The sequence below is a fragment of the Neovison vison genome, chromosome 6, assembly GCF_020171115.1.
Source record: "Neovison vison isolate M4711 chromosome 6, ASM_NN_V1, whole genome shotgun sequence".
In the NCBI taxonomy this organism is placed as follows: domain Eukaryota; kingdom Metazoa; phylum Chordata; class Mammalia; order Carnivora; family Mustelidae; genus Neogale; species Neogale vison.
The window spans coordinates 204,653,407-204,677,512 of record NC_058096.1 but is presented as its reverse complement, the minus strand read 5'-3'; the positions used below and the strand labels follow the sequence as shown (position 1 = coordinate 204,677,512).

At 56.5% G+C, this 24,106-nt stretch overlaps 2 protein-coding genes across 4 annotated transcripts; one reads left to right on the top strand and one right to left on the bottom strand.

Moving 5' to 3' along the window:
• Positions 1 to 3,719: 3,719 nt before the first annotated feature.
• On the bottom strand, positions 3,720 to 12,392 carry C6H3orf18 (chromosome 6 C3orf18 homolog). Of its 2 annotated transcripts, XM_044253501.1 has the most exons (6): positions 12,140 to 12,392; positions 10,885 to 11,005; positions 10,175 to 10,562; positions 7,253 to 7,278; positions 6,549 to 6,696; positions 3,720 to 5,294 (listed from the first exon to the last, which is right to left on the bottom strand). In XM_044253501.1, exons 3-6 carry the CDS (start codon positions 10,406 to 10,408, stop codon positions 5,214 to 5,216), a joined length of 489 nt encoding a protein of 162 aa, XP_044109436.1. In that variant the 5' UTR covers positions 10,409 to 10,562; positions 10,885 to 11,005; positions 12,140 to 12,392; the 3' UTR covers positions 3,720 to 5,213. The 2 variants fall into 2 exon arrangements, with proteins under 2 accessions (XP_044109436.1, XP_044109437.1); XM_044253502.1 differs by lacking the exon at positions 10,885 to 11,005.
• Positions 12,393 to 13,876: 1,484 nt separating this feature from the next.
• Positions 13,877 to 23,855, top strand: HEMK1 (HemK methyltransferase family member 1). Of its 2 annotated transcripts, XM_044253499.1 has the most exons (12): positions 13,877 to 13,983; positions 14,724 to 14,868; positions 14,999 to 15,359; positions 15,649 to 15,740; positions 16,046 to 16,139; positions 20,228 to 20,362; positions 20,695 to 20,759; positions 21,030 to 21,079; positions 22,002 to 22,110; positions 22,921 to 23,016; positions 23,164 to 23,277; positions 23,434 to 23,855. In XM_044253499.1, exons 3-12 carry the CDS (start codon positions 15,132 to 15,134, stop codon positions 23,525 to 23,527), a joined length of 1,077 nt encoding a protein of 358 aa, XP_044109434.1. In that variant the 5' UTR covers positions 13,877 to 13,983; positions 14,724 to 14,868; positions 14,999 to 15,131; the 3' UTR covers positions 23,528 to 23,855. The 2 variants fall into 2 exon arrangements, with proteins under 2 accessions (XP_044109434.1, XP_044109435.1); XM_044253500.1 differs by lacking the exons at positions 21,030 to 21,079; positions 22,002 to 22,110.
• The last annotated feature ends 251 nt before the right edge of the window (positions 23,856 to 24,106 follow it).

Here is a 24,106-nt window from a genome sequence, read left to right as displayed (position 1 = left end):
TGTGAGCCCCTTGGATCACACATGTCATTATTATTTAATATTACTGTTATTATCATTGGCATTGTTATTACCCTGAGCCCTTTCATCTCTTGCTGCACCCCAGGTAGTAGAGTGGACTGCCCCTCCTAACCCAGGCCTCCAGGCCTCCAAAGGAAGTGTACTGGGAATGCCAGAGAGAACATCTCATTTCTCTCCCTTTCAACCAGTGGCTAGAGGACAGGAGGCCTGTCAGCCCTAATGGCTGGGACACCTACCATAGTCCCCTCTCTACATTCTCCCAGGCCAGACCCCAGGGTGCAGCTGGGGATAAAAGTTGAGTGGATTGGTTGGGCCTCACCCGGGAGGCCCTGAGGAAGCCCCAGTAAGTGGATACCTTGACTAGGAGACTGGGGCCTCCTTGACAGTGCCCTGCAGGGCCTGGGCAGCCGCAGAGGGGAGATGCTGGCCCCCAGTGACCATGTATCAGGAGCACAGAGGGCTGGCAGGCAAGGCTGTGGGTGCTCCCCCACAATACCACACATGTGCACCCAGAGCACATGGGGCCAGGATCCAGGCTGCCACAAAGCCTCTGAAGTGAACCAGGCCTAGCCCTTGCCTAAGAAAGCTGGGCTGAATCTGGGGCCCTTTCCCCTGAGAGGCATGTATGTAAGGGGTCTGGCGACATGCCCAGCCTCCTGCCAGGCTAAAGGAGCAGGGAGGTGGGGGCTTGTACCCCTGGTGGGCACAGGCAGTGTCACTCTTCCCAAAGACTCCATGTCGAGGGCTGCCTGCGCGACAAGAATTGTGGACCCTGTGCCCAGGCTGCCCAGTTCAAACCCAGAACCTGATATGCCCTGCACCAGCTGAACACAGAGCCCTGGGCTGTCCTCCCTTCTCGGCTCAGGCACAAGGTCCTCATGGATGAAACGGGAGTGAGACAGCTCACCTTCCCCAGCCGTGGTGGGCATCAGACATGACGCATGTTGGTCCCTAGCGAGAGACACTCTAACTTCTCCCTCCCCTCAGCCCCGACCCACACAGGAACCCCAGGCCTACCGCCTTCATGAATCTGACCAGGCACCCAGAGAGTTACCTTTCAAGCCGAACCCTGTGAAAGAAAGGGACCGTCTGAGGCCGGTGGTCTCTGACCCTTATTGCATTTCTCCAGCCAGGGGCTGGGAAAAGGAACCCCCTTCCCAGACAGATGTCTGCCCCATCTCCTCTTCTGTTCCTCACACAGACACCCTCCTGGGTTGAGCGAGCCTCTAGACTCTGGAGTTTCCTCCTTCTTGCCCCTTCCCCCTGCACACTTGCTCACCTTCCTCTGGCTCCCTCATACCTGCCCTAAGCTTCCATGTGCAGAATCCAAGAGACCAGGGTGATGAGTGGGGGTGGAGGCCATTGCCAAAGGTGCTTTGAGGTGGGGGCGACAGAGGTGCTCAGGGTGGACCCACATGTAAAGGGGTAGGTGGGATGCCAGCCCAGCAGCTCCTGGGGTTCCCTTGAATACCCTCAGCCAAGACCCTCCATGCTGAAGACTGCTGAGGGGTGATACTGGACAGGACGGGCTGGGGTCATCTGGCCTCGGGCTCTGACTGCCCCCCAGGCACACCTGGACCTCGTCCCTATCTTCTTTTGTTTTGTTTTTTATTTTTTAAAGATTTTTATTTATTTATTTGACAGAGAGAGACACAGCGAGAAAGGGAACACAAGCAGGGGGAGCTGCAGAGGGAGAGGGAGAAGCAGGCTTTCCACCGAGCAGGGAGTCCGACATGGGGTTCGATCCCAGGACCCTGGGATTATGACCTGAGCCGAAGGCAGATGCTTAATGACTGAGCCACCCAGGTGCCCCTGTCCCTGTCTTTTTTTGCATAAAGACGTAGCTATAAAGATACAGACATACAGTGTGTGTATATACACAGATCACACACTCACACATTCATCCTTCTTTCCTCTTTGATACCTGCCACCTTCCGTCTCAAACAGAGATGCAGACACCAACCAACAGAGCTGGTTCACTGACAGGACCACAGAGCTGGGGTCAGTAATGTTTCTGGAAGGAATCCACTACAAGGTCAGACTGCTCTACTGGAGTTTCTGGGCTCGCCTCCACGAGAACTTTCCTTTACATTCCGCAGGCGTCCCTGGCATCTGCCGGCAGCCAGGCAACGGGATTACTGTATTCGCTTTGGCTGGAAGTTGACACTTCACTTCATTAAACAAGATGGCTTCCTCTGAAGGCGCCCATCCATGTCTACCCTGACAGCCCCCACTGCAAGCTGGTGTCGCTTCTGCCCCGAAGCCCTGGTTGCTAGTCATGAATAGGGATTTCGCTGATGGATGCGTGTGTGTCCCTCGGGGGCGTTTCCCAAGGGCCTCAGTTAGCAGCCGATTTCAGGAGCAGTAAGGGCGGGCAGGTGACTGTCTCACCATATCTGCCTGGCTGAGGGCAGTGAGGGACGTTCTGGTCAGCCTGCCAGGCCCACGGTCACAAGGACATGTCAACCGGATCCTTTTACCCTGATAACTATTGATCCCATGCTCTGTGGGAGACCTGGAAACTGACAGGGAATTTGGTTCTTCTCCGGGGCTGGGAAAGAGAGCTAGCAAGGCGAAGGTGGGGAGGAGGGAAGAGGAGGGGGTCTGTGAGGGGACAAGGATGAGGCAGTGGCCCTGTCACCTACAAAAAGTTGCCCTGCCCACCACCTAACTAGGCCTACCCATGGGAAAGGAGCATGAGGAGAGAAAGGGGTCGGGGTCCTTCTGGAGCCTCCACATTGGCCCTAGTCCCTAGGTGTTGGCCTTACTCTGCAGGCCCCATGTTTTTAGGGTCCCTCAGACATTGGGTCTTCTGTAGCTCCTACATTCTTGAATTGAGCGGTTACTCAACAAGATGGGAGCATAGAGCCCACCCACCCCTTCCCCTCTTGCCCCATGGTTCTTAGGGAACTTTCTGTTAGTCTGCTAGGGGAGGAACTCCCTCTGCCAAGCCTAGGGTCATCACTGACATGCCCACCTGTCTGACTCAGTGTGGGTGGCCCATGGAGGCTTTGGGGCCTCACCTTTACCAAAGGCCCTGTGCCACAGCCTGGTTTCCAGCCCAGCCCTCCACCATGGAACTGGGGTGCTCACCCCGTCCTTGTTTCCTATGCTAGTCTGAAGGCTCAGCTCTTTAGGGGAGAATCTGGATGTCACTTAGAGTCCTGGTTTGTGGGATTTCCCATGCTAGAAACTGGGCAGTCCTGGGAGAACCGGGACAGTTGGTCACCCTGGTCATTCTCCCCAAACCCTTCTGAACCCTGTCGGTGGTTTCCATACAAATAACCTTTAACGATTTCTGCTCCTACCCAGCCCCTGCTCCCTTGTGCTCCAGGAAAGTCCCCATTATTTTGTTCCTTTTTGTCTTCCAGACCCAGTTCCTATGGACAGTGAAGCACTCCACCTCCCCCTGGACCTTGGGGCTCAAGTCCCCTCCTTCCTCAGGCCCCACAAGGTCCTGTCCACTTGGCCTCTCCACCTTAGGGGATGGCACCATTGTGACCCCACATTTGAGACATGAAGCAATTCCACAGTTGAGACACGAGGCCCCAGAGCAGCCCAAACTCGGGGCCAGAGGCATTTCATCAGACAGATCAAGGAAAACCAGCCGGGCTGTTTCCAGGCCCCCCACAGCCCCTAAACAATCCTGTCTCTCCTGGGGTTTCACACCCCAAGCGTCACAGGCTCACACTCTCTTTGTGTAAACATCTTAATGACATCTTTAATGCTCTCACATGGAGGTGCCGAGTTCCCTTACAGCGTCTGTGCACCGGAGATCACCCACAGCCCTCCAGTTTGTTCAAGTGCTAATGTATTTATAGCACCAAGAGGAGGGAATACATCCCAAATCTTCCCTGCACGGGTCTCCTTGGCCCTCCCCTCCTGACATGTGGTATTTGCCCAACAGAAGGTCTGTGCTGCATCCCCCATGTGCCCTTCCAATCAGTGGGGACAGCGGTGGTGGCGAAGCTGGGCAACGGGGTAGGGGGGTGGGCATGCTTTTCTGCATGCTCGTGTGTGTATGCGTGCCCAGTGGAGATCGCCCAGCTTCTGGGGTCTGACTTGGTCCCATGCCTTGCCTAGATGCCCCAAACTGGTTGAAGAATTCCTGAGGGGTGTCGGGCGGGTGGGCTGTGCTATCAAAAACTAAGAAAACTGTTCTCTGTGGGGCTATCCCCACCCTGTTTCAGGCAGTCAGAATGTTCCCAGATAGCCCACAGCCTGGAACCACTGCCCTCAGTCCAGTAGCCTCTCCCACAACCTTAGATCCCCAATATACACCAGGACAGGGAACCGTTTTCAGAAGCAGGTTACCTGGCTTGTAGAGCCCAGTGAAGAGATGCGGGGGGGGCAGCACGACCTTCACTTTGGCTTCCCTCTCCTTTCAGTCCCTGAATGCGGAAGGCAGAGAGTGGCCTATCCTGTGCTCCCGCACACAGAAAGGGGTGGGGTGGACTTGGATGGTGGAGCCAATACAGAGGGTCTCCCTCCTACCCTGTGCAGGACAGACATATGCCTGCATGTGAACACATTTCTGGACTCTCTCAGGGCCCTCTACACCTACTCCTCGGCCTCCCTCCCCCTTTCCCAGCCAATAGCTGGCTGCCAGGGAGGGTGCCTGGGAGGCCTCCTGAACGTCCAAAATAAAGATGGGTTGGGTAGGAGCAGTCCTCTTCCCCGTGTCCTTGCCCACCAGGCAGTTCTGGTTCATCCCTGGGCTTCTCCCCGGGTGTCACCACACCCTGTCCCCAAGACCTGGTTGATTGCCCCTCCCTATTCTAGAGGACGCTGCGGATTCCAAAGACAGGTCTCTCCCTGACAAAGGGGAGCCCCTCCCCACTCTCCTCCACCTCCCCTCCTATCCCATGTCCCCACATCCTCCACGTTAGAGGAGCAGACCATGGGGTGAGGGGTCTGGGCAGGACACAAGCAAGCCAGCAGTGACTCTCAACCTTCCTGACAGGAGGGCTGTCCCCTATGCCAGGGCCCTCAGATCAGGAGACCTCAGTAGCCAGATGTCCAGCCTAGCCAGGGCCCTCTCTAAGAGCCTGGAGAGCCAGCAGGTGGGTCCTTGGAACAGCTGGGCCTCAGCAGAGCAGGTCCTGAGAGTGGGTCTTAACAATCATGGAGCAGGCAGCTCGAGGGGCACGAGAGCAGATGTCTCCATCAGAGATCCAGGCCGGTCCTCGGGCCACTCACGCATGGATGGCATTGGCTACGTCAGTGAACACCAGCCGGCTGGGCCTCTGCAGTGGGCCCTGAGAGGGGAGCGTGGTCTGCAGAGAGACAGTCAAGGGCATTAAGGACCTCGACTAAGGCCATGTACTCTCTGGTCTGGTTACTTCCACCCTTGCTTCATGGTTTGCCTGTTTGTGCTTGGCACAACTATGCCTTCTGCTTGGAATGCTCTCCTTGTAAGTTCAGCGTGGAAATACCATCTGGCTCAGATGACTCCTCCCCCGCACCCCCACCCCCCCCCAGCCATCACCAGCTTGCCAGCAGGCACTTACTCTGTGGGCCTAGAGGCTGGATGAATTATGCATGCACTCCTCTCGCCCAGCAGAAGGGGGCTCACCTCTGCACCCCTCCCAGCCCTAGCACTCTGGCTGGCCCAAGGGAGGCGCCCAGGAAACAACTGTCAAATTGTCAGTTGTCCCACGGGCTGGGTGGACCAAGGTTTTCAGCCTGATATCTCAAATATCCCAAATGGGGAATGTGTCCCAATCAGCGGCCATAGAACTGGCAGCAAAACCAGGGGTTCTCTGGAGCCCCAGTGTGGACTCTTCTTGAGTCCATTCCCCTCGTTCTGCCTCTGACAGGGCCAGATGCCCCCACAAAGCTGTGGGGTCAAGGCAAGGAGAAATACAAAGGGGTTTCATGGGTCAAGGAGAGGCCAGGCCTCCTCACGGTGCCCTCGGGGATTTGGGGGGTACTGGTAGCAATCAGCCAGTGGCTCTGGCTGGGTGATCATGCAAGTACCCAACCCTTTGGATGTTAAGAGGCAAGTCTGGCTGGGGTCGCCATCTGCCTGGGTTCTGCCTGTTACTAGGACCCAGTAGTCTACTCAGAGGCCCCTGTTCCAGAATCTGACCCCCACAACCCACTTAGGAAACACAGCCCCTCAGGGGGGCAAAGACACCAGGCTCTTAGCCCACAGCAATCTCTCTCATCAGTCCTCTCCTGCTTTCCTAGCCCAGACATGGGGGCACACAGGGCAAGAACTGGGATTTTCATTTGTGGATGAGAAAGCAGGGGCTCAGAGAGGCCAAGGGGGCTACCAAGGTCACTAGGCTGGCAGGGGCAGAACTGGGCTGGCTCCCAGGGCTGCCCTGGCCTTGTGCAGTCAGTGTGTGGGTGGCCACGGAGAAATCCTACCAGTTTCTAAACAAACTTGACAAAACCCATATACCAGCTAGCTGCCACCTGACCACATGGCAGGTGCTGGAAAGCTGCATGAGGAGGGAGGGAGGGCAGGGGTGGCAGAGTCACGCGCAGCCAGCAGGCTGGCCGGGGGAGCCTGGAGTGCCCACCTTGCCCTGTGTGGCCTGCGCAGAGGCAGCGGCCTGCACGGAGGCAGCGTCCCGCCCGTGCTCCAGCAGCTCCTGCTCCAGTTCATCCTGTTCCTCCGTGGGGTCGAAGTTGTACATGGGCATGAGCTGGTGGCGGAGCTTCTCCAGCCTGCGGGGGGGGGGGGCAGAGGCTGCTGGGGGCATGGCAGGCCCTTCCCCTCCTGCCAGCCCTCTAGGCCCTGCCTGCTGAGCGGCTAAGCCTGAGCACACAGCTACACTGGGGGCGGGGCGGGGGAGGGTGGTGTTCAGATTTCCCCTGGGATTAAACGAAAGGCCATTTTTTGCATTTTTGGAACTTAGTTCATCCAAGATGGTGGATACCATCTCCACCCCTCAGATGGATGGTTATTCACTCCTGGGACCAGATGGGGCCATGGCCCAGAGAGGTGTCACCTGTGGGTCCATGGGGACTGCCTAGGCCAGGCCCTTGTGTAAGCTATAGCCTCTTGGCACCGGGCAGGGCAGGGGAGTCAGTGACCTGGAGCTGGGGGCAGTGGGGCGTGGGTGACTTCGCGTTCCCAGAGGCCAAGTCATCATCCCCAGCCTTCAGCGGGCAGGAAAGGATCCAGCTCCTGGACAAGGGAGAGGGGCCCTGATGGTGGTGGGGCTCTCTCTTCCCACCCCACATCCTGGGGTCCAGCCCCACATGGCAACTGGGGAGTTACCTCTTCTTCTTCCTGATGTACAAAACCTGCAAGAGAAGGAGCAGTGTCAGATGGCCGGGCAAGGAGCCCCCCATTAACCGGCAGTTCCTTGAGACAAGGGACAAGCTGAGGCCGATGAACAGGAGAACCATGGGTCTCCAAGTCCTCCAAGTGTTTCCCTCCCAGAGACACACACATCCTGCATTTGCTCCTCCTTTCGATGCATGTCAGATGCCCACGGTGCCCGGGCTATGAAGTGGGGAGTAGGCTCGCGCTCTCTCTGCCACTAGAGACCACAGCTCCAGTCACTCAGCACCTGCCCTGGACTCTTCAATGGGGAGGGGAAGAGTTTAGCAACCCCCCTTCCTCTCAATCCCACCTCCCATCCCCCCAGGCCCAGAGCCGTGTATGGGGAAAGAGAACAGGGGGCAGGCAGTGGCTAGACTCTGCAGGGCAGTGCTCAAGGCAAGATTCTGGGCTGGGCTTTTGGGGTTTCTATGGGAGGCTGATAGCCTTCAGTGGATGGTATGGGGAGGAGAGCTCGAGTCCCCTGAACAGAAGCCCAGACTAAATGCCAGAACCCAGATGCTGGAGGAAGGTAGGAAGGCCCCTGGGTCTTAACCCCCATTGTAAAGATTTGAAGAAAAAGGCCTAGGCAGCCTGAGGAAACACAAGATCCAAGAGCTCCAGGATGGAGCAGGACAGCCCTGTAATAAACGCTGAGAGGGAGGAAGAAGGGGCCGACCACCAGGGCAGGGACATCAGGGACTCCGCCATCATCTGTCTGTTACTTAAACTGGTCATCTCTGACCAAGAGCAGCATGACCACTTCTGCCTGGGAGAGAGCTGTGTCCCTAGACTCTGTCCCTAACCTTCTGTGGCTCTTACACCCTTTATGCCTCATTCACAGCTTGAATCTGGTTTGGTTTCCAGCTTGGCCCAGAGTTCCTCCTGCTGCTTGTTTCCTGGGAAACCCCAAAGGCCCGAAAAGAACCCAAAGAGTCCCTTGCTCTCCATCCCCTCCAGGAGGTCACATGTGGAGGACACCCTTGCTGTCCTGTGGGCAAGATGCTGGAGGAGTTCTGGGTCTCAGACCCCAGGCCCTACCTGCCCTGAACTAGTGGCTCTAGCCCCAGCACCTGGACTCCTTCTACTTCCTCTGCTCTGGCCCGGCCCCAAGCCCTCCTCCCAACCCTGTGGTCCTGTCCTACAGAGGGGTCTTCACAAGATGCCAGAGCCTTTATCCAATCTCCAGCCTTGCCCCTGCTGCTCCCTCTGCCCCAGCTACCAACATCACCCTCCCTCCCACATACCTTCCTTTCCAAACCTACCCCAGGCCTCACCATCTAGCTGCAGTCCTAACTCCACCAGGAAGCCCACCCATACCACTCAGTCTATATGAGGCACACAGCCTGGCACTGATTTGCTCCTCCTGGTACCCAGCCTGGCCCTGATGGCAGCTGGCACAGCGGGAGATGGGGCAGCCCTCAGGGAGCACCTCTGGACCTGTCCCCTAATGCCCAGGAGCTGTTTCCTGCCCTCCACTGCCTTTGCCCCATAATATTCCTACTTCTCTGGTCTGGCCCTCTGAATGTTCCTCCAAAAGGAAGCATCAGGGAAGCCCCCCAAGTTCCTGGGACACAATCTTTGGCCTAGAGTTCCAAGGGCAGATTCCAGATCCCTCTTTTTCCCCGAGGTGAGGCTATTTCGGTTTGCTTCACTGCCACATGAATGCTGAGGGGAAGCACTGGCACTCAGCCTCGCCCCCGCCCCGGGAGGCCGCTCGCACTGTGTGCTGCATCCTGGCCTGCTTGCCGGCCATCCCTTGTTCCCTGGCAGTGATTCGGAGCCCACAGGGCCCATATGGCAACCTTGGTTGAAAAGCAGCTCCAGCCAGATCACGGATGGACCATCCGCAGCCCTATTTGCCAGAGCAATGCAGTCCTGAGCCTAAGGCTGGCATCAGAGCCTGCGAGGGGCGAGAGGCGGTGGCTGGGATGCCACCATTGTCAGGCTCCCGGGGGAGTTCAGGTGCACTTCCCCCCTTCCTGGTCTTAGCCAGCACCATCTCCACCAGTCCCTCAGTGACATTCTGAGTGTCCGTGTGGCAGATTAGAGGCAGGGCCCATATCTGCAGGGACAGACACCAGATCTGGAAACATCATATCCCCTATCAGGGAACACCTTCAGTCTTCAGCCCAGTCCACCTCCGTCCTGACGTCTGCCCAGTCTGTCCCTTCTTGTGGTACTGGGGCCAGGCCTCCACTTCGGGTCTCAGCTCTAATGTTGCCTCTTCAGTCTGTCTCTGACCACCCAGTCCAGAGAGTCCTCCTGTCCGATCCCCCAACTCAGTCCCCCTGGGTTTCCCTTGGCATCATTGGTTTTATCTGTCTCTTAGTCCCTAAGAACCACCCGGCAGGCCTTGGTCTCCCTAGTCCCTGGGGACCTGAAGGCTCGGTCCGGGGCAGGGGCCTAGGAAATACCTGCCAAGTGAATGAAGGCCACCAGCAGCCTGCCTTGCCTACCCACACCTTGGTTGTGATCTGTTCCCATCGCCTTTAGGCCTCTACTCCTATTCACCCCTCCCCCCAACTTGCCTCACTGTCCTGCTTGTTGCTCACAGACCCTCTTGCCTACCTCCAGACTTTTGCCTATCAGGACCCTCCACCTGGAACACCCTCCTCCCCAAGTCCTCCGTGGTCCTCAAAGCCCAGCTCAAGATGCCAGGCATCCTTAGAACCCTCTCTGGTTTTTCCAGCTGGAGGCAGCCCCTGTGGTCTCTAGGCCCCCAGACACATCTCTGAAGAAGAGGGAGACTGTGGTATCATTAACAGACAGTAACCTTCTGATTAGAGTCCCTAAAATCAAAACACTGACACCCCCATCCCCCGCCCTCCTCCAAATGACAGCCACCTAGGTCAGCCCTAGCCTCCTAGCTCTTACCACGGCCACAGCCAGGCCAATCACTGTGATGATCCCAAAGGACAGAAGCATTGTGCCCACGCCAGCTGTGCCAGCAGCCACATCCGGGATTCTGGTGTCATTAAAGCTGGTGGCTTCTGTACTGAGAGTGGTGGTCTCGGAGGCTGGCCCCTCTGTGGCAGGCTCCAGGTCAGGCTCCGACGTGGGTGGGCGGCTGCTGAGCCAGCCCCCGGCAGGCGGGATCCTGGAGTCCATGCCGAAGCTGAGAGGGCCCTGGCTGAGAGGTTGCCTGTGGTCACTCGGCCTGCAAACTTGCTCCTGACATCAGCAGTGTCCCAGCCCGTGGCCCCTGCTATACTTTCTGGTTGCCACCTCCAGGGAGAAAGGGAGCTCCCTGGTGCCCTGGGTGCTGGAAGAGAAGGAATGAAAACGTGAGGCTTGGGACACAAATCAGTGGTGACATCAAGTACCTGAAGGTACTGGGGAAATAAAAGTTTGAGGGCAAAGGCAAGTTCAGGGGACATTAGGACATATGCTTTACTTAAGTTCAGTTCCCATGAGAAAATGTCCCTTCTTTGAGGGTATAATAATTATAGTAATCATACTTGGAAGATATGAAAGGTAGTTGGGAAGTTTGAAAGAAAAAGTCTCTCCCCTGCATAATACCCACCCTTACACCCCTACTCCCTGCATTTCCCACCTCCTCACCCCCTGCCCCCCATAACCCTCACCTCCTGCTTGGAGGACAAAAAAATACTGCAGCTCTTTCCTTTCCTGGAGGGAACACTTGCCCAAGAGTCAGATGACCCTTGGCATGTCACTCCACCTCTCTGGATCTCAGTTCTTCTGAGTCTAAGATCAAGATTAAAAACAAACAAAAAAACAAAAAAATACCCCCCCTCCTTCACAGCCTCACAGGGTCATAAAGTCACTGAAATGTCAGAATGAACTAGTTCTTAGAAAAGACTTAGCTCAGTGTAACCCCTACCCACAGTAAGCACCCAGTATATTGACTTTCCCCCCAGCCAAACCACTTGGGAAAGGGGGAGCCAGAGGAGCCCCTCGACCTAGCCCACTGTGTGATCTAGGCTGTGTTTGCAGTGGGTGCGGGGGCGGGGGGTGGATGACAGATGTAGAGAGACCAGAAGGCAGAAAGGGGAGACAGCCTAATGTCAGGCCCAGGGCTTCTCTGCAGGGTCTTAGGGTCACTGGACCCCCACAGGAGAGCTTGGGGCTGGCAGGGACAAGGAAAAACAAGGTAAGCAGGAAGCATATACCCAGATGCAGTGATGGGGCTCCCATTCTGAGTTGCTTCTCCTCTCCTCCCTCCTCCCTTGGGAACCGAGAGTGAGAGATGCCCCCAGACCAGGGTGTGGCTTACCCCTTCCCAGGCCAGAGGCCCTGAGTAAGGCAAGGTGGGAAGGGGTCCCAGCGACACTGCAGAAGACCAGGCCTAGGGAGAGGGGGGTACATGACTCATGGCTGTACATATACATCCCTGTGCTAGCCAATAGATGTTATATGGGGTGTTTCCCCGTGCAGGTGCATGGGTGTGTGTGAGGCGTGTACACACTGATGGTTCCTTAGGAAGGGGCAAGGTTGGCAGAGGGATATGGGGGCTCATCCTTCTCTGCCCTCTCTCTCCCCAGCTAGGCTGAACGCGTCAGCAGTCCCAGGTTCTTCTGTGGCTCTGCCTCTGACCCCAGACATGACCTTGGACCAGACCCTTAACTCTTGCTCTGGGCCCTGTTTACTCCTCGGTCCAAAGCAGAGAAAAGGCCCTGCTCATCAGGGCCTGGGACTGCCAGAGGGTCCAAAGGGCAAGAGAAGGAAACGGGTGAGATGGGTTGGCACCGCGACCTCCGGAGAACCCGCATACCGTTCTCTGCCAGGTTCCTCAGTCCTCCCTGCTCCAACCCCCATCCCCGCCTCTGCGACTCGGTGATTCCTCCATTCTCGCTCAGAAGCTGCGACCTCAGCACTTACTTAATCCTCTCTGGGGCGCCGAGCTCAGCCGGAGAGGCTAGGGGTGGTGGCGATCGGCAGGAGGCCAGGGCGTGGGGCAGCGGGTCCGACCCCAGGTCCGCCCTCCGAGGGCGCCCGGAGCCGCGGGCTGTGCCCGCTACAGCTTACCGCCTGCAGCCGCGAGCGCCGGCTCAGGCAGCGGGGGCCGGGACAGGCAGGGCCTGGACCCACCGCGGGGGTGGGGCGGAGGCAAGTAGCCCCGCGGGTCCCCCACGCTCCAGTGCCTAGCCTCCCTGCCCGCTCCCCGCGCCCCCGGCTCCCGATTGGCTGTCAGGCCACAGCCTGCCCAGCACTGGCCCGCTCGCCTGTCGCTGGATCTGGCTCCGCCCCCAGCAGGAGCTGGACACAGGGTCTCGGTTCTTGGAGACCATCCCTCACTACCCGTGGCCTACGCCGGAGTCGGGTAGAGGGCCGTGGGTGGCCAAGCCCTTCCTGCACCAGAACTCCGGCGGAGCTCCATCTCCGCGGAGATAGATTCGTTCTCCCAAAATGCAGGCGGACGCTGGACGCTCCAGGAGAGCACTGGACTGGGAGTCTTTGGACTTGCGTTGAACTCTGGCTCACCCCTTTACTGCTTTGTGACCTAGAGCGAGATGTTCCTCTCCCTGGGCTCGGCTTCCTGTTCAGATGGGCTCTACTGAGAGGGCTCTTGGTGAACTACACCCACCCTGGGCTTGAAATGGGGTAGCTCAGTCCAGAGAAGTTGGGAGCTGTTGGTATTATTATTGGAGAGCTATTATTATTGGGCAGCCTGACACAGGCCAAGACTACATATACCCCTCACATATACCCCTCGCCTATGGCATGATCATCTCAGGGGATACTTTCAGATACCTTCTAATCCTAGGGTTTTCAAAGGAATTTACGGGGATCATCCCAGAAGCTTTGGTTACAAACGCAGATCCCCCAAGGCTCCCCCGGCATGGGACCGAGTCTGGGACTGAGTCCGGGAAACTGCATAGCTAATTATTAGTTAAGAGTAGATTCTGGTGAGGGAGGACATCGGCAGGCCACACTTTTGGGACACGGCTACGAATTTTGTACGAGGAGCAACTGAGGCCACACAGAGTGATCTGGCAACAGAATTCGAACCCAGTTCTCCTGGGTCCAGTTTCAAGCCCCCTGCTCTAAACCCTAAAACCCGGAAGCAAAGGGGTCAAGAGCGGCCCTGGGGTCCGGTGACTACCTGGCCCCCATCGCGGCTCGGGCCACTTCCTCGGTCAAGTCCTGGACACCGGGTGCTGCCCCCAAATTGCTACCCGCCCCAACACTGGAATCCTTCCACGTGCTGCTTGGCCGGCCCAGAGGCTACGCTAGACCACGCCCCTGGATCTCGCGCCCCAATTCTCAACCCCCGAGCCGGCTGGTGACACGCCCCCGCTCAGACTGACAACACACCGCTGCGGCCGGGCACCCAAAAGCTAGCTCCGAGTAGTCGTCGCGGGCTGGAGCCATGTCCCTTCCGTGACCTTCAGGAAGAATCGAGGGTCCTGGCTCCCAGGGAACAACCTCCTATACACAGCCATGCACTCTCCCGCCCGTGGGGCTGCGGGCGTAACCACCTCGGCTTTCACAGCCTAACCAGCAGCCGGCTGGGAAGCCCTCAGGCTCTTCCCGAGTGGAATCCAGGAGCTCTAGGAACCCTGGAACTGGGTGTGGGAGCGGTCCACCCGAGCCCTTTCTCGGACGCGCCAACCCCGGAAGCAGGGCGTCCGAGGGAGCGCACCGCCGGTCACGCATATCCGGAAGGCGAGCCCGGGCGGTGTCTGCTGGTCGGCGGGCGGGCCGGGTGACTCTTCAGGCTGGTATGAGGAGAAATGGGAACCGGGAGGGGGTCTCCTGGCCCCCTCCAAACCCCCGCTCCCCCACCCCGCGTTATGTAGATGAGGAAACAGGCTTGGGGAGAGGCGACCTTGCTTGGGGCATTAACGATGCTTTGCAGAGCTGAGTGGGAAGCTGCGCCCTTGGCTTGTGGACAGAGCCGCCTCTGGAGTCCGGAGGACCTGGGTTTGTGTCCTGCCTGGGACAGGTCTAACTAGGTTATTTTAGGCAAGTCGCTTTCCCTCTTGGAGCCTCTTTTCCCTCCTAGCTTGTCCGTGAAGATGTAACACCTAGCTGGTGCTCAGTACATGCTGGTTTGGACCTTGGTCTGTGCGAAGAGAAAGGGAACCGCTACTTTAAACCTTCTGTTAAACCTTGTTTGTGACAACTTAAATATAAAGTTAACAAAAATTGTCAGTTTTTTTATACCGGGCAATTAATGCTGACCTTTAGGATTATGAAGTCAAATGGGGGTGGGGAGGAAGAGTTTTAGCATACAAATCAGTCACAGCATGTCAAAAGCAAAGCCCCCAAGCAAAGGCAGCCTCCTCTGTCTTGTAATGTTAGTTAAGATCATGTAACATAGAGTCCCTTCTGTGTGTTGAGCTGACTCCCAGGCACTTGATATTCATTGTCTAATGTATTGCTTGCTGTGGAGTTGGTGTTATTTTCCCCATTTCATGGAGGAGGACACTGGAACTTAGAAATGATGATTTTTCCCAAGGTCACACACGCTAAGATGGAACAGATCTGTTCAGCCCTCAAGTGTGGGCCCAGACACATCGCCAGGGACTGAGCTTTGCATTCAGCCCACTTCAGCTAAAAACATGAAGAAAACATAACTGGTCAAGACAAGAAGAATCAAAAAGGTGGGTGAGGGTCTAAAATGGAGTTAAGGAGGTAGCAGAGCAAGAGCATGTCCTCTCTCAGGCAGCAGGTCAGAGGGGAGTGGGTCACACAATGCTCAGCTGCTCTCCTGGTTCTCCTTCCTCTTCCAAGGTGGCAGTCACATCCGGACCAGAGCCACCTTGAGGAGCCAGAGTCCGTGACCATCTCCGCCTGGTTGGAGCCAGTGCTCCTATTTAGCAGCTGACATCACGAGGAAGATTAAGGGACCTGGGAACTCAAGAGAATGGAGCTTGGGGGCCGAATTCTCTGGGCCTTTCTTTCTGGCCTCGGGAGGAGGGGAGGCACCAGGGGCTGGCCCTTCAGCTCATGGCAACCCCATCTGCCTCTAGCTGGGTCGTTGAATGCCACAGAGCTGGTCAGCCATTGGACTGCTATCTTTGAGAAGAGGGGCATCCCTGAGGCCCAGGCATCCAGTGAGTACATCGTGGCTCATGTCCTTGGAGCCAAAACAGTTAAGTGCAGTGTTGTCAAGAGGGGAGAAGGGTGGAAAGGGAGGACCCTGGGGAATAACAGCCAGGCTTATCTGCCCCACAGAGAGTGCTGAGCTGAGAGTGATGGGAATTTTCTGAAGGAATGTCTTAGGTAGATAATTTATTCATCTAATGAACTATTATAGTATGTATCAGGCAGTAGGGGATCAGGGATGACCGAGATGGCCAGTGTTGGGCCCACAGTGTCCACATAAACCTGGGTCAGGCCCCTAGATCAGGAGCCAGATACTCACATTCTCTGTGGGGCAGTTTCAGAGCCTGAGACCAGTACTTGGCACCCAGCCCCTGACCCCTCGGCAGCTACAGTGTGTCCAGGAGCTGAGTAGCCTCCGATTGCAAAGGTGAGCACCGTGGACCAGATCTGAGGGCTCTATGTGGGGAATAGCCCGATTAATTCATGGTCAGGAAGGAGGGAAGTATCTAAGGACTGGGAAGGTGTTGGTATGAGGTTTTGATGAGAGGGAGATCACATGAGTAGATAGGAAGAAAGGAGGGAGGGAAGGCCTTGGCTTGGCTCAGAGTCCCGGGGCACAGGAGGCATGACCCTACCTGACATTTTTGGTATTCCCCGATGGTATTTCTCAACCCAGTCATGGTCCTATTGGTCCGGGCTCTGTCCCTGATCACCCAGCTGCCCCCTATGCAGGATGCCTGTGCAGTACATCCTCGGGGAGTGGGACTTTCAAGGGCTCTGTCTGAAGATGGCCCCCCCAGTGTTCATCCCTCGTCCGGAAACAGAGGTAGGTGTGCCACCAAGACGGGGCAGGATGGAGATGAGGGCGGGGTTTAGGGCACATGTCTTGCCCCAGACTTCCTCCAGGGGGCGCTGGGATCCCATGATTGTGGTTCTCAGAGTCCTTGCTCTTCCTCACCGGTGTCTCCGGGTTGTCTGGGTAGGTGGAGCCAAGAGTGCAGGGGTCTCCTGCTGGCCTCCTTGACTGTCCTCATGTGCGAGGCCACTGCTCCAGTATGCAGGCCTGGCCTACCCAATCCATGGGGGAGTAAAATGCCCTCCTCCTTGTCAGGAGGCATGGGTGAAGTGGATAGAGTTTCAGCTGAACACTCAGAGGCGTGGTACATCAATGTGACCTCAAGTCAGTGTCCTTTCTGGGCCCAGATGATAAGAGGGTTGGGCCTCCAGACTAGGGAGGAGATCTGTAAATTGGGGGTCCTCTTAGATCTACTGTCTGGTCAGGTAATTACCTGTGGTCCCTCAAATTATTAAGACTAGGGATTGTGTGGCCCCAGCATGCTGTCCCTGGGTGAGGCACACCTATTCTGGGAGAGATGCTTTCTGTGGCCCTTCTTGGGCTTCCTCCTACCTTGTAGGGCATGAGAGAGAGCAGAGCAGGTGGATGGAACTGTGTGGGGGCTGATGGACAAGCTGGAGGGCACTGAATTCTGAGGAGGGGTGTTTCTCAAAAGATACTCAGGCATACGACCATTCTTGGGAAAGATGAGACTTCATTTACCCGCCCAAACAGGGACTCAGAGCCCCTCCTCACCTTCTTAGCCTCTCTCCCCCAGCTGAGAAATCCTCTGGCCGCATTCACTTCCCCATCATGTGGCTGAGAAGCCACGTCCTTGTCTTACAGCCCAATATTGGGAGGGACAGTAGGGAATCTGAGAACTTCCTGAAGTCACAGGGCTGCCAAGGGGAGGAGCATGGGGGCAGCCTTTGGGTTTTCTGACTCTGGGTCGGGGCCCCACACCTCCCATGAGGCTACACCATCTGAGATTGGACAAGCTGGGACAGGGAGCAGGATGTAGCCTGCCACCTGTGGCCTCTTGGGAGGCCACCTCGTGTCTTCCCCAAGCCTGTGACCTTGGCTGGGAGGTCACTTACTGCCTCCTGAGGCTGCCAAGGGTCAGGGCATGGGAAGGAGGCAACCATGATGACCTTTGAGTCCCCTCAGAGCTGACCCGGCACCAGCCATGTGCTCCAGAATTCTGAATGTCGGGTGTGGACTTCCGGCTCCCATATGGGGCTTCCCCCAACATTCCTGTGTGGGTCTGGGCCAGGAGAGCAGCTCTGCTCTAAGGGGGGGAGGGAAGACAGAGGGGGAGGCTGTGGTTGGGAGGCTAGGTCCTCACCTCACTGTACAGACGATTCTGAGAACTTGCCAGGTTTGCCCCAATGTGAAGCCGCATGGGGGTGCTTTACCAAGAACTTGAGAGGACGTGGCCTGTGGCAGGGAATAGGGAGAATGGGGGCAGGGGAGAGATCTTGGTGCTTGTGTTCTTTCCATCCATTGCAGGGCAATTTCTGATGACGGGGGCAGAAGTCAGAAATGTGAAGCTGTAGGTGGCGTGTGGCCCAGTGAGTTGGGCTTTCCCTGTGGGTGGCAAGGTGGCTCAGTCCTCAGCCTGGCAGTGTGTATGGTGGGAAAGCCAAGGCTGGGAGTGTGAGCCATTCCTATCCAGCCTAGCGAGGTGAGGCTTTGGGCGGTGTAGGAGGCTCAGTACCTTGTCTGTGGCTCAAGGGAGGCAATGCCACCCTTCTTGGGCTGCCTACCCAGAGCATCCTAATGGAGGATGCTGGCAGTACTCAGGTCCTCCTGAGGCCTGTGCCGACCTCTTGAGGGGATATGGGGTCCTGTTGAGACAGTGGCTTTGGCAGAGCCAAAAGCTGCCTGTTTCCCACATTCCCCCCCAATCCCCATCCCATCATGCTTTTGGATTCTTCCCTTACTTACCTGGAAGAGGTGCCCTGGGTCTCTGATCACTTGGCTTTCAGCCTTGCCTAAAGAGCCACCAATTTCAGGCTGATGGAGGCTGGAGGCTGGAGGCTCCATCCTTCACTTGGTGAGGAGGAGAGTTTCTGGACTTTTATGGGTGGTCTCTACCCTTAGACCCCAGGTGGTCCCATAGCCAAGAGAATTCTCAAGTGGTCTGGACTATAACGGAGGGGTTAGAGGGCACTGGTGGCGGTGGGGGCCCAGTCTATCAGCGTCACATCACCGGCTTCCATATGGGGCTTCCCCCCCATCATATATATGGTATGTGTCTCTCAGGTCAAGGGTGCTTCTGAGGAGGCTAGCCAAGAGGTCATTTCCAACCAGAGTAGGTCTGTCTGTGGCCAGGAAACCAGGAGAGGCTCACGGCCCTGACAAGTCCCAGCTATCTGACCAACCACTCAGTACGTGGCCTCAGCGCTGAGACCACAGTCCCCGCTCTAGCCCTAGACTGCTTGCTCTATGTCAGTCCCAATGCTGAGGGTCCAGATTGCCACAGGTGCCCTTCCTGTCTCCAGCTGTGACTGGTACAGGCCTGGAGGGAGCAGGGGGTAGGAACAAAAAAGGTTGGACCCACTGGCCAAGTTCTACCTGCTTTGAACTTGCTGCCCTGGAGGCAGGTGAGCTCTCTGCTCTGGGGATTGGGAGACCTGGAAGAATGAAATCCCTTTTGGGATTCAGCACTGAGGAACTTCTATGGAAAATGGGTCTGAGCGATCTGGAGCCCCTTCGCCAGACTTTTGACTTTGGAGATCTGGGGGGACCTGGTAGGGGGTCTGAGACTAGTGGTGGTGGAAGCCACTATTGGTGGCTTCCCATAGCCGTTGAGAGCTTGCCAAACCCTTGGGAAGCAGCCAAGAGGCCACCTGAGGATCAGGCCTTGCCTCTGAGACATACTGCGATTGGTTAGATCCCTGGTCTTCCCATCATGGAGACTTCATTCTCGTGGGAGAGGAAACCTCATCCTAGACTTCAGACTCATGGTGAGGAGATCCATGAGAGAGAGCCTGGCAGAGGGTCAGGAAACCTTTCTGGAGGGCGTGGACCTCTTTATAGATGAGGGAAGCTGACCCTTCTGCCCATGCCTGGGATCCCAGGAGTCCCAATTAGGGTGACTCTCCTAAGGCCTACCTTTGAGAAGAAAGCACACTGCCCTTCTCTGGCTCCGTGCCTGGCTACTTTGTCCCTCACTCCACTGCTCATTAGAACCAGTTGGCTTCTGGGCAGCAGCAGCTCTCCACTCTTACCTCTACCCGCTGTTGGCTTCCATGCACAGTCCCTGCAGGTGGCAGATGGTGGACAAAACTTGAAAGCCTTTTGTTCCCAAACTGACACTGTCTACAAGTGTCCCCATGCCCCCAAGTGTGGTGCAGTCAGGCACTTCCATCACATCATGCCCACTTACCCTATGCCCTGTGTATACTGTGGCCCCTTCAGATACGAGGGTCAGGGAGGACTGTGTTCTCCCTACTGTGCCCCACCCCTGTAAAGGGAATTCCCTGTCCTTTTGGCCTGGGAACCTCCCTGGGACTGTCCTAAGTTCAGCTCTGTGGAGAAGCTGGGGACATTCCGGCTCCTGATAATAGCCACCATGAGCTGTAAGTTGGGGTCCAGGAGGGGCCTTGGCTTCCTCAACGGCTGGTTGTGAGGATCCAACAGATTAATGGAGGGAAAGCTCTGGAATCAGGGCCAAGCACAGAGGAAGTGGCCAGGGATCACCAGGCATGGTTCTTAGTATTGCCATGAGCCCAGAACGGGAGGCTGGCTGTGAAGGGCCAAGCTGGGGTTTATTGAACACTTAACCACATACTGGGAATGGGATCCGTGTTTAGGGAAAGTGGTTCTGTGGTTTCATGAATGTGCCACCCCGATGAGGCTGGTTATTGTCAGCTGCTCACTTTTACAGATGGGGAATCTGAAGCAGGGAGAGGCAGAGTGACCTGCCCATGGCCTGACATGAAGGTGGCTTCAGCCACCCCCGACCCCCATGCCCCACCTTCACACAGAGGCTAACCATGGTTGGGCTTCTGTGTCAAAACCCCCAGGGGAGCAGGGGGTCCCTAACTCTGATTCCGACCCCTCTGTCTCCCTAGGAGCTGGTTGAATGGGTGCTGGAGGAGGTGGCCCGGAGCCCCTGTGTGGTGGGAGCCCAAGGGGGCCCCCTCATCCTGGAGGTGGGCTGTGGATCGGGAGCTATTGCCCTCAGCCTGCTGAGTCAGCTTCCCCAGGTGAGCCCCCTTGGCATCCCAGTGCACCACCCTGAATGGACTGGGACTGCCACTCATTGACCCTCCCACTGACCCTCCCCCACTCATCTCTGCTAGAAGCACTTGAGGGAGATGTCCAGATGTGGGAGGATGGGGCTGCCCCCAGCCCATCACAGTCACAGCCTCTGATTCCCGTCCCCTTCTCTCTGGCCACACCCTGGCTACAAAGAGGGAGCAGCTTTGGGGTATTTCCCTTAATCTCTGGTAGAGGGATGGAGGAGGCTTCTGGTCTCCAAGCTTGGCTTCTTTGGGCACGTTGCCTCCTATGTACCCTTCGTTTGTTCTTGAGGCAGAGCCGAGTCATTGCGGTGGATAAGGGAGAAGCTGCCATCTGCCTGACCCAGGAGAATGCTCAGAGGTAGGTGGGCAGGGGACGAAGGGGCAGGGTTGGGAAGTCCAACTCTGGGGCATGATCTCAATCCCTGTTTAGATATCATACTCACTGATCCCTGCTTTCCACTCTGAAGAAAGGGAAGGTGGGGCCGGGTGGTCTGGCGTGGTTCCCACAGGGTTACGAAGGACAGTGGGCACCAGAGATCTATCAGTGCAAGAAGGGTTTATTCTCATAGTCCTGGTAGCCACAGGTGGGAGTCTCCCCTGTACTCACCCCCACTTCCCATCTCTCCAGGCTGCAGTTGCTGGACAGAATTCGGATCGTCCCCCTCGATGTAACCTTAGGTATCTTCCCTACTGATCTTCCTTGGGGTGGGGGCCCTATAGGCACATGTGCTCTATGGTCGCTCTGCAGAGATGGAAGGAGGGCTTCCCCACCATTCATTTATACATGCCTGCGTGCACACACATATGCACACATACATGGGTTTTCAGACCAAGGCAAGCCCCTGTTGCCTCGTGGGCTGACCTGACCCATGCAGGGACAGGCCATAGGGTCTTTCTTACTTTCTGAAGTCCCCGTAACTAAGGAGTTTTTAACTAGGGCTTGTTTGTTGTCAGGAGATAAGCAGAAACTCAAGAGAAAGCCTTTAGGACAAAATAGTTTAATACTTTTGTACTTAACTGCCCTGTCCTTGTCTGGCCCAGGAACGATCTGGCTCAGCCACACCTTTGCAGAGTGTCCTTGGCTTCTGGCTCTGATTCTGGCTGTGTTACGTATCCACAGGGTCTTTGAGCCTTATATGCGTCCTCCCTAGAGTGTGGTACACCTGGTGTAGCGCATGGCACCTGGACGGAACCAGGAAACAGAGGAATTGACTGATGAAAACGAGCTATGCCCTCCATAGGCTCAGTCCATGCTGGCTAGGAGGCAGTGGACAGCAGGACCAGTGGGGCTGCAGACGACAGAGGCCCTTGCTTTGTGCAAGCAATCAGAGAGGGCTTCCTGAAGGGGGAGGTTTTTGAGGAGGTTTTTTGACAGGAAGAAGAGAGGGCAGGGATATTCTAGGTGAAGAGCTGCCATCTCAGAATATACATGCTCCTGAGCAGTCTACTGGCTGGGGGCCCTGGGCACTAATTTGCAAGCCTGGGTTATCAGGTCCAGAGATGGGCCCAGGGTGTGGATTGGAGAGGGGGACTACCCAAGAGAAATGGTGGCAGGTAGAGCTACCACCCATTCCCTGCTGTGTGTTCCCTTTGACTGTAGAGGGGAGCTGGACACACCTCCTGTCCTGGGGCCCTGTGGACCTGGTCGTCAGCAACCCTCCCTACATCTTCCACCAGGACATGGAGCAGCTGGCCCCTGAGATCCGCAGGTGCAGGGTGTGTTGGGAGGGAGGCTGGGCTCGAGAGGGCCTAGTGGGATGTGACTAGGGAAGGAGAAGGGACTGAAAGGGACAGCGATGTTGAAAGAGAGGCTCATTCTGGAGCCCACAGACCTGCTTGATTCAGCTTCTGCCTTCCTACTGAAGACCACTGGATAATATCTGAGTCTCATTTCTGAGCTTTGGAAGGGGAGTAGTAGACCTTTGCAGGGCCATGGGGAGGACCTAGCAGACTCACAAAGCAGATGTGATCTAGAGTACATAGTAGGTGCTCAGACAGGTATATCATTGTACAGAAGATTGAGGCTTGGAGAAGGAAGGTGCCTGGTCAAGGTCAAGTGGGGCTTAGCATGAAAGCTGGGACCAAGACCCTACCCCAGGCTTTGCACTGAGCCATCCTGTTCTCAAACAGGGGCTGAGAACCGGGGATAGCCCAGGAGTCCTTGGACAAGGCAGTGGTAATATGGGTCAGGGTGCTGATTCCTCTTTTTTAGGTTCTCAGGAGTGTTCTGGGTCAGTTCCAGGCCTCCCCAGACCAAGCATAGGAGCAGCCTTCTTGTGGGGAGACCCTCATACCCTGCTATCAGTCAGGGGGGTTCACTGAGCAACCCAGCACTACCTGGTGGGGTGCTGCCTATAGGAGGTAGGAGACTCAGAGCTGCCATCTGGGGGCCTCCTCTTCTGGGCCCTCAGGTTTTCTGAAGCTGAGAGTGTAAGTTCCACACAGCCCCTTTGTGGAGGGCCCTGCTCAGCTCTTCCACACTCTTGAGAGGCTCTCACCTCCCTCTCTTTCCCCTTCAGCTATGAAGACCCACTAGCCCTGGACGGTGGGGCGAAGGGCATGGACATCATTACCCAGATCTTGGCCCTGGCACCTTGGCTCCTGAAGGACTCTGGGTATGGATAGGGCGGGTCTCCTGGGTCTGTCCCAGTGTGTACTGGGCCTGCCCTAACATTCTTACCCCACCTTTCTCATCCCAGGCAATGCAGAAGTGCAGGTCCCAGCCCTGCCTGGTTAAGCTGACCCATTTCTCTCCCATGTAGGAGCATCTTCTTAGAAGTGGACCCAAGACACCCAGAGCTTGTTGGCAGCTGGCTTCAGAGCCGGCCTGACCTGTCCCTTGATCTTGTGGCTGTGCGCAGGGACTTCTGTGGGAGGTGAGCTCTCCCCACCCCACCCTACCCCAACTGCCACACTGGTCTTTCTACCCAGGCCATCCACAGCTCTGGCTGTAGGAAGAGTGTGCTGTTTCCACTTTCTGCTCATCCTCTGGGACCCGGGCAATAATTGGCCTTTTGCCCCTGTTTCCTTAGGCCCCGGTTCCTGCATATCCGGAGGTCTGGGCCACAGCGTGGCTGCCTTGTGGATGCCTGGGCAGGGCCCCTGCCTGCCAGAGTGCCTAGCTGATCGTTCTTCCTGGAATGCCATTTGGAGGGAGGTGATGGTACCTTCTAGAACCCAGACGCTTACGACATTTCTCATGGTTCTGTGATTCTACATTTCTGTATGTTCTGTATTTCTAGAAGACTTGGAGGTAGAAGTGAGGGTGAGGATGTCCTTCCTGGGGTGGCAGAGAACAGGGCACCCATAGTTTGGCCCAGAGCTGAGCAGATCCAAGTTCCCAGTCTGGTTCCATCACATCAGTATGGCCAAGGGCAGGTTACTCAGTGTGTCTGTGGGTGGAATTGCCTTGGGGATGTTGGAAGATAGGGCCAATAAAAGGTTGAGAGACAAATAAGTAGTGATCTAATGTTTTGTTACTGTGATTTGTGGGTCACCTGATCACTCATTCCCAGGCAGTGCTGGGGGTAAGAGCCTCCTCCTGCAGGTCTGGCCATGAGTCTCCCACCTAGTGGGGGTGTGGGAGCATGGTGTGGAGAAAGGCACAGGGGTGCTCTTCCTGGTCTTGGATACCAGGGGGCTTGGCACCGAGCAGCTCACTCCTGGGGTTTGACTAGCCCTCCACTGCGTGGGTGTGCTCCCACA

Bases quoted from the DNA above. Each gene is read 5' to 3' on its own strand.
- HEMK1 (XM_044253499.1), top strand. From the start codon at position 15,132: ATGGAGCTTGGGGGCCGAATTCTCTGGGCCTTTCTTTCTGGCCTCGGG. The intron at 20,760-21,029 runs GTAGGTGGGCAG...CCATCTCTCCAG, and splicing joins ACCCAGGAGAATGCTCAGAG to GCTGCAGTTGCTGGACAGAA. The intron at 22,111-22,920 runs GTGCAGGGTGTG...TTTCCCCTTCAG, and splicing joins CTGGCCCCTGAGATCCGCAG to CTATGAAGACCCACTAGCCC.
- C6H3orf18 (XM_044253501.1), bottom strand. From the start codon at position 10,408: ATGGACTCCAGGATCCCGCCTGCCGGGGGCTGGCTCAGCAGCCGCCCA. The intron at 7,279-10,174 runs GTAAGAGCTAGG...CTTCTCTTGCAG, and splicing joins TTGGCCTGGCTGTGGCCGTG to GTTTTGTACATCAGGAAGAA. The intron at 5,295-6,548 runs GTGGGCACTCCA...GTCTCTCTGCAG, and splicing joins CGCAGGCCACACAGGGCAAG to ACCACGCTCCCCTCTCAGGG.